The sequence below is a fragment of the Euphorbia lathyris genome, chromosome 9 (assembly GCF_963576675.1).
Source record: "Euphorbia lathyris chromosome 9, ddEupLath1.1, whole genome shotgun sequence".
NCBI lineage: Eukaryota > Viridiplantae > Streptophyta > Magnoliopsida > Malpighiales > Euphorbiaceae > Euphorbia > Euphorbia lathyris.
Genome location: NC_088918.1, coordinates 47,431,993 through 47,440,971, shown reverse-complemented (window position 1 = coordinate 47,440,971; position 8,979 = coordinate 47,431,993). Strand labels below are relative to the sequence as shown.

The 8,979-nt window shown below is 35.2% G+C and overlaps 1 protein-coding gene across 1 annotated transcript; it reads right to left on the bottom strand.

The window, feature by feature from the left end:
• Nucleotides 1-3,638: 3,638 nt before the first annotated feature.
• On the bottom strand, nt 3,639-8,557 carry LOC136206076 (transcription factor bHLH140). The gene is made up of 6 exons (XM_065996995.1): nt 8,397-8,557; nt 8,180-8,304; nt 6,926-7,881; nt 5,884-6,550; nt 5,617-5,787; nt 3,639-4,049 (listed from the first exon to the last, which is right to left on the bottom strand). The coding sequence occupies exons 1-6, from the start codon at nt 8,425-8,427 to the stop codon at nt 3,729-3,731; spliced, it is 2,271 nt and encodes a 756-aa protein (XP_065853067.1). The 5' UTR covers nt 8,428-8,557; the 3' UTR covers nt 3,639-3,728.
• Between the last annotated feature and the right edge of the window lie 422 nt (nt 8,558-8,979).

Sequence of the window (8,979 nt, the reverse complement as noted above, 5' to 3'; positions counted from 1 at the left end):
TGAATCCAATACATGCAGACGCGTTTTAAAGCCGTGAAGCCCAAGGTGTTGGATTTGGGTCAGAGCTGACAATATCTACATGGTATTGGCCAGGGTGTTACATTGGGTATATTTGAAGTTCTATCCCTACAGACAAGCCTTTGTAGCCCATCGTCATAACCAAAAACTGTCTACCATGTTCTTTGGGCCCTTTCAAATTATGTCTCGTGTGGGGAAAGTCGCTTATAAGCTTCAGTTACCACCTGATAGCCGCATACACCATGTGTTCCATGTCTCTCTTCTCAGAAAGAAGACTACAACTTCTACTCCTCCTCTCACTACCCTACCTCATATTCAAGATGGTCATGTTGCCATTACCCCTCTCAAAGTCGTCAATATCAGGAATGCAATCATTAACGACGTAGTTGTTCCTCAATTACTCATACATTGGAATAGAATGTCTGCCCTACATGCTATATGGGAAGATTATTCTATGCTTTAGAATCAGTTTCCAAAATTTATCCATTCTTGGGGACAAGAATGTGCTAAAGGGGGAGGTATTGTCACGTATGCAAGGAAACAGAAGTCCAAGGACTGGTTGGGATATTTAATTATTGCTTTTGATAGTTAATTCAGATAATTTTCTATTTCTGTCAATAGTCAGTTATTGTTTCTTTTTGCTTAAAGTTTAGTTATTTTTGCGTGTTGTAAGTTGTTAGACCAACTGTCACTGCAGCTAATCTTGTAATTGTGGCTGATGTGAACCTAAAAACTTCATATGTTAAGTACCTTAATATCGTGTTTTATTAAATAAATCCAAATGTTCATTAATAAATTCAATTATTATATCTTCATTACGTGTTTTATTTTACCTTTCAGATACTTAAGATGATTTAGGATAAAATTGCCCCTAAAAATGCAAAGGAGTCAAGCTTATGAGCAAATCTGAAATTCCATATTGCGCGAGCGTAATTTCCAGATTTTTCGCAGATGCTGCAGAAAACATTTTCCTTCCTAGATTTAAATATCATAACATTCCAAAAATATTCTAGAAGATTTATCTTCTCCCAAAAATTGTATCTTATCATCCCAAAAGACATTTCCTTATAGAAAGGTGTCTTGAAAAGTCATGTCCCATTGGAGTGGTGCCTTTCATTTCTTTATTTAAAAAGAAGCCAAATTCAGAAAGAGATATACAGAGAATTACATCTGAGAATTATTACATAAGAATTAGAGAACAATTCATCAGTTACAATTGAATTTTGGAAACAGAGATCAGGGAAGAAAAAGAAGGCTCCATGTAAAGGATAGAGAGATCATCCTTCCTTTTAACTTCATTCTTTCTTTCTCGAATCTCTACATTTATGTTTAATGTTATGTTGATGTTTATGAATTACAATTTTTCAATCAAATCAATATTCAAGTGTTTTTCATTTACTACCGTAAACTCCATTAAAGAGTTTCCTTATATGAATGTTTTCAATCTTTTCATATATTGATATTCTTAAGTTAGGAAACAGACTGAGAGATTGATCCTAACTAAGATTATAAGAAATTGATCATTCGGTATTCGCAAGAGAGATCGGGTTTATTGAATGATTGTCGTATGTTAACTTATATACTTGTAATTTCATATGACAGTAAAATTAATTCTCTAAGTGAAAACTATGAATTAATGCTTCATATGAAATATAAAGGACTCTGATTTATGTCGAAAGAGTAAGTTGGAAACAATAATTAACTTAGCTTGTAATGTCAGAAAAATATTTATGAAAACGTACTTTAAGCACATCCATTCCATTTCATTTCCATAAAAATTCATTTATTTATCAAAGTTGTTCTTAGTTTACTGTAGTTTAGTTTAGATTATCAGAATCAGATGATTTAATCCATTGAATTCAGATGTATTGTAAACAAAAGAAACATATAAAAGCGATAGTAAGTAATAACATTGTTTCTTGTGAGATCGATATTTTTTATTACTACAAAGAAATCGTGCACTTGCAGAAATTCCCTAACAATTAGCTGTATATAGATTACATATCTGTAATGGCAAGGCATCCAATCCAAAAACTCCTTCATATCTCCCTCTTCTGAATTCTTCTCTTCTTTTTCTTACTCTTTCTTTTCTCAAATTCTTTCTGTCAGTTCCATAATCTGACATTTTCTTGGTTATAATACTTTGTAATCCTAGTTAATCGTTATGAGTGATGATACAAATAGTTATCTGAACTTAAGGTTTTTAATAAAACTATTTTATTCTTTAATTTTAATATAATATAAGGATGATACAAATAGTTATCTATCTTCTTGTTCCTCTCTTCTTTTCTCTAATTGTTAGATTTTTCCTTGATATCAGCATGCAGATCCTCAGTTACAGAAGATTGCCATGTGATTTAACAGAGTAATTCTTCCATTCATCTCAGTTATTCCTTGTGTCAGGTGTTTTACATTACAAACATCACTTAGTAATTCCATAGTCTTCTCAATTGGTTCCTTTACTATTGGATGTGTTCCATAAGTTTGCTTCTAGCACACATTTGGGCTATTATCGAACCTATCCTCACTTGGCAACTGACCTCTACTAGTCTGATATGGCTGTGTTCAAATGGTGTTTCATGTTTCTCTTCTCAAGATGGTTGTTGCTTCAATTGCAGTGGAGAGTTCATTGCTAAAAGAATTAGAGCTAGAACTTTCAGAAAACTACGTGCCACAAGCTATCTTAGCAGCAGACTGATACCAATTTACAGTGGTTAATTCAATGGAATAAATCATTCCATTCATGACTAGCCTATTCAAAGTCAGTTTTGTTAGATAAAATGGCTTTAGTGTTGAATAAGAAATAGCTTTAAAAGTGTGGGTATATTTGTCATTAACCTCTTTGCTCTCAAGAGCATATTTACAATCCCACATGAGAAACAAACAACCCTTTGAGTGGGTATATATAGAATTGGGCTTTAGAAGCCTTTAAATTGTGTTAAGAAGGTTTTAGCAAATATACCACACGCGCGCGCTCGCTCGTTCGTTCGCGCGACGCCCGCCCGTCCCGACGGGACTGGGCCCGAATTTTATTTTTATTTCTATCCGTTTTAACTTGTTTGAATTTTTCTTCAACGTTTTAATCAGTCAAAAACGGAACCTTATTTTTCTCCTGGTCTTACTCCACCTTCTAACGTGTAAGTGAACGTTCCAACGTTCTTATTTCAGAAGGCTATAAATACATGAGTTTCCAGTTTCTTGAACACACAGTTTTTTCGATATTCCTCTTTAATCAAACTTTCTGGGCACTTAAAATAACCTTTTGCTGTTCTATTATCTTCGACCTTGAGTGCACAGGTTCGAAGGCTTCTGTGTTAACCTTGGGGAGCGACCGGAATTACAGATTGCACCTCGGTCTGCCGAAATCGCTTTCAAGGCAGTGGCAACCGCCACGGCACAGCTCGATTTCTGTTCATTCCAATCGTATTTTCTGTAACCCTTATATATTTTTCTCTCAAGTTTCTGATCTAGTGGTGTATTAAAATCATCCTATGAATGAATTCTAATAAACCTAAACTTACTAAGTGAACACTACTGTTATGATCTTAGTCTTGAGGACAAGATCAGAAATAGGTGTGTCGACACATTATAAAACCCAAGTTTAATAATAGTAAAAACAATTTTGCCTCAAAAGATATCAATATAGTGAAGCTTTGTAAGTTAAAGGCAAATCTACAGACAATTTATATATAAAAATAAGGGATGTGGTTCTAGGAGCCAGCAGTGGTCACTAAACGGGCATTTTGAAGGAGGGTAGGAGGAAAAGGGAGTCGGCAATTGGTAATATGTGCTTTGAGCCTGGGTATGTTAGGGTGAGCACTTCTACAACGGAGGCAACGCAACTCCATTGATAAATACCTTTCATCTTTTTTAAGTATTGCTTTCCCATGATTCCTGATTTCTTCAATTACATCAACTGAATCTCTGAAAAACTCTGTATTAAACGAGTTCCAGTGTTTTTTGTTCTTGAGATGGTTTGAGTTGAAATCTTGGCTGATAACATGCAAGTGAAGCTGTCTCATGGAAGGCACCTGCAAACATTTGAAATGCCTGTTATTGTTACCAAATCCCCTTTCCCTGCTCTCACAATTTCCATATCTCTAATCTAACCACTCAAACAACAGTTTGGTGCAACCAACTCATCAACAACTTTCTTCATGAGTGCCATGTTAGTCTAAATCCAAATTACTAAATCATCTATTTCTTTTCTAAGTACAACCTACGTTTTTAGCGTCCATCATATGTTTCTTGGGCTATAGTTCCAAATGTACTCATCTAGGATCATTATCCACAGCTTTCTAAAATAAGATTCCCATTTTAGGATAGTATATGCTACACTCTATGACCTAAATGGTATGGTTACCATGCTGAGAGTGCAAGAGATGACACTTTTCTCCTTGTTCGGCCAAGTTTTAATAAGCCTTCTTTGAGTTTTCGGGGGAAGGTACAACGTCAAAGGTAGAGAGGCAAAAAAATGCTTAGGCCACTCTAACTAAGTAAATTCTTGTTTATTTTGTAGATATAGCATTAAATATAAAATGGAGGATAACAGCCCTCGCCAGCATCTTTTTCCCTTGCCCTCACCCCATTCCTATTCCTAACAACTACCTTTAAACTTCCATTTAAAACACCGAGCTTCAATCAGGAATCAAGGGTTGAATCAGACTCGGGCCCTGTTCTTTATTACTTAATTTCAGTAACAATCAGTTCAGTTCAATTCAGTTCAGCATTCAATTTCAGTAATTTATCATTATTTATTATAATTATAATTATTTATATATAATTTATTATCATTATTATTATTATTATTATTATTTATCTATAATTTATTATTATTATTATTATTTATCTATAATTTATTATTATCTATAAATTAGATAAAAGTCAAGAAATGGTAGTTTATTAAAGTATACATCGTTTAATAAAAATGACGCAAGTGTGATGTGTAGATGACAAGATTCATGACCGAGAAGACAGTTTGATGAATTATTTCTCAAATTTACCCAATTTATCAATGTTAGGGATAAAACTGCACCATTTTAGACGTTAGGGGTAAAATTACTCCTGACCCAAAACGTTAGGAGTATTTTTTGCACCTTACCCCGTAATTGTAATAAAAAGTTAAGAGTTTGTATACATATGAAAATTTGTATTTAATTTTATAGGCTTTAAATTGTATGTAAATTTGTGTTTGTATGTAATTTGTATTTTTAATTTAAATTAGACTCATTTTTATTTAATTTCATAGGCTTTTATCGAGCCGAGCTTTTATTTGATATTCAATTTAGTTTTATCTTTAATAATATATTTATTTATTTATTTATTATTATTATTATTAGAACCATTATTATTATTATTATAAGCTTATTAATGTCCAATATTATCATTAAAATTATTTTAAAGTCTAATATCATCATTATTGTTAAGTTCGGTAGCATTCAGTTAAGTTCAGTAGCATTCAGTTAAATTCAGTTCAGTATTTTTTCAGCGATAAAGAACTGAGCCTTAATTAGGCAAAAAAAAGAAAAAAAAGTATAAGAGGTGATTGAAAAGAAGATTAATGAAACTGACACACAGACAACAGAGACAATTGCATACCGAGTGATATCCAAGGCGAAAAACCATTGATGAATCCTCTTGCAAGAATTTTTCAGCCCATTTCAAGCCTACAGCATGCATGGTAATTAGCAACTGCAAGTGTTCTTGATGCACATCAGCAAGACTATCAAGACCTTCAGATCGTGCCAAGACTAGGAGATGCTTTTGTGCCTGCAAGATCAATTCTGCTAAGTAAAAATTCAATGACAGCATCAGAGCATAGTCATAAAATTTTTTGTAGAAAATACCCAAGTGGTTAAATCGTACCTTAGGGTAAAGATCATTTAATACAACAACATCATCTAATATCTCCAGCAACTCATCCTTATGCTTCTCAGGATGCCTGGCAATCTGATAAAGAGCTTGAGCCCATGAGCTCCAGCGCATGGAAGTGCTTCCATTAATCTTACTGTGATCTCCAGCCACCTTTTCACATGCAGAACCAGTACTATCAGCATTTTCATTCTGAGACCCCTTGCACTTTTTGCTTCTCTCAGACACACAATCACCATCTCTTTTAGTCTTCTGTTCACCATTCGCTAAATTATTCTTCAGGCCAGTATGAGAGGTGTCTCGCAACAATGTTTCTGATAGAAAATTTTCACTTCTTCCACTCAGTAACTTTTCTTGGTTAGCCAGTATAGAAATAAAACCATTGAAAAGTGCTGTGTAAGCATCACAGAGAATTTTGCACCCTTTGGCATAGTCATTATTAAGGCAATTAGGTCTCCCTGGGTTCATATTTGGACCAAGAACATGTATGATGTGGGTTACTCCTTCCCTAGAATACAAAGGAGAATTGGAAGGAAGGGGAACAATGAGAGCATGTCCAGGGAGAAGTGATGCAGCTCGTTCCTTAGTTGCAACCTCTAGGGCCAAACCTGCAGCACTGAAAATTGCAGCATTCACACCTCCACCACCAGGTTTAAGCCGCCTGCAGAATCAATATAATCATCATAAAATGATTCCAAGAAAAGTTAAGACACTTTCTAAACCCCTGAATGCAAATGGCTTGGAATCAATTAAGATGGTATCGTGAGAAGCTAATAGGGACTACATAATAACCCAACCAATCTTAAGTTGATTCATCAATATCAAACGAACACGCCTCATGGATCAACCAAAATCATATCCCGACAAAATGTGCACAAGTAAAATAAGAGCTTCTGGAGGAGTACTTCGCAATAGCTATTCAAGCCTCAACTGCATCATCTATAATAAAATGCTATGCACAATATTCTGTATTTCACTAAGAAAAAACGAGAAAAACAAAAAAATAACTGCACAATGAGGAGATGGTAACACTTACCAATTTGCAGCATTAGCTAATACATTACAGCGCAAACCCCGCTGCGAGTAAAGTTGAGTTATATCTCCAACAAATGTAAAGAATTTTTTTGTGTCAATGTTCCTTTGAGCAGCCTTAGCCTTAACCAACGACAATATCTTAGATCCATGACTCAAGTCCACAAGAACAAGCCTGGCATTTCCCAGCTTCTTTACAAATTCTTCAACTTTTTCGACAATAATATCAGATGCCCTATCATTGTTGAACTTGAAATCTGCTGTTGAAATGGATGCAAATGCAAGAGTGGGGATGCTGTCCAGAGAAACATCATGGCCAATGGTTCCTTTAGACAGGTTGTCACGTTCTTTTACCTCCTTATGGTCAGCTGCCAATATTGATGACACATTATCTGGCATTTTGCAGGAAGGATCCTTTTTGTCACTAATTTGGGGACATGCATAATCTTTTTCACTAACTAAACTTGATCCTGCATTAGGAGGAACATCTAATTTCTTTAGAAATTTCATAATGCCAAGTTGGACTTTAGTTTCCGCTTTTTTCTGACCAAAAGAACCACTTAGAAGTGTATCCAATGCACCAAGTGCAGCATAAGTGTCAATAGCAGCTTGGACATCACTTTCGCTATGGCAAAACATGATTCGAGAGAAGCCTTCAGAAAGCTTAGGCAATTCTTTATTTTGCAGCATTTTATTGACAACCGCTGCAGCCCTTCCACCTTGCAAATTTCCTTCATGTCCAGTGCGTTTTACAGAACGGGATATACACAGCTGAGCAGGGAGATCAAGGACCACAGAATGTACATCTACATGGGAATCACCAAGTTTCACAAACTCGGCACGCTGTTCTCTTTCCAGATTGCATCTATCAATAAATACACTTTTACCGTCCTTCAATGCACTGGCTGCGCTCCTTAAGCACTGAGGCTTAGTTCCAGCTTTACCATTATTAATGGTGTCCTACAACGCAATGAAAAATCCATAAAAATCATGATAGAAAACTGAAGCCAATATAGTTGGGGTTCAAACAAGTAAGATAAAATGGTCAAAAGACAAGCAATCGCAAGATTTCGAATCAATGTCCATGAGAATCCACCATTAGTTATGTCCAATCACTTCACTCTGCCTCTATATCAGCAATAATTAGGGATAAAGAATCATAATGAATAAAAGTATATCCTAACTTGTACAGTGAAGCCAAAGGAGCATTTTAACAAACGTGTGGACGACACTAACAGTATGAACAAGAGATAGCGACCTGGCAGATGCGAGCCCACGATCGAGAAGATAAACGCATAACTTGCTCGCAGAAAGTGGACTTTCCACTGCCTGGTGCCCCCACCAATAGCACCAGAATTGGCCTTCCCTTATTATCTTCTCCATCTACATGTAATGAAGCCATAAAAGTGAAAATTCAAACCAGAGAAATTAAAAATCCTAAAATACGAGATAATTGAACTGAACGCATCATATACCTTGTAGTTTAGGAGTGTGTTGGCAATCCATGGCAGTTTCTTCAATCCACCGTGGAAGGGCTCTTATTGTTGCATGTTCAAGAAAATTCCGTTTTCCGTCATTGAAGAACTAGCATTGCTGCCGAAGAATGACTAAATTTTAGTGGCGGCCCATGAACTTTACCGGTTTTTTACATTTTAATATTTGAAGATCAATTTGTCACGTCAAAATTTACATCCATCAAAAACTATTGTCATCCCATAAAATTATGGGGTAAAAATATATATTAATTAAATAATAATGGATTAAAAATGTAATTTGCTTCGTGAAAAGCAACTCATTCTTGTAAAGCTCTTGGTGGTTTTCACCCTTCAAAGTTTGGAGTGATTTTCACTCTCCGATTAATGTTTAGAGTGGTTTTCACTCTCCAAATGATATTGGTTTTTTTGGATTTTTAGAGGGACTAATGCTCTTCCAGTCCCCTTAACTTGTTCAAATTAATCATTTTACCTCTCTAACTCATCGAATATCCTATTTACCTCTTGGAATGAAGATTTACCAAGCTGAAGTTTTCCCACCTATTGTTACTTAACACGTGTAACA

What these genes read in the sequence shown, in the direction of transcription:
- LOC136206076 (XM_065996995.1), bottom strand. Translation starts at nt 8,427, where the DNA reads ATGGATTGCCAACACACTCCTAAACTACAAG. An exon ending in TTAGCTAATGCTGCAAATTG is followed by an intron (nt 6,551 to 6,925) that starts GTAAGTGTTACC and finishes TTGATTCTGCAG; the next exon opens with GCGGCTTAAACCTGGTGGTG. An exon ending in TTCGCCTTGGATATCACTCG is followed by an intron (nt 4,050 to 5,616) that starts GTATGCAATTGT and finishes AAATGTTTGCAG; the next exon opens with GTGCCTTCCATGAGACAGCT.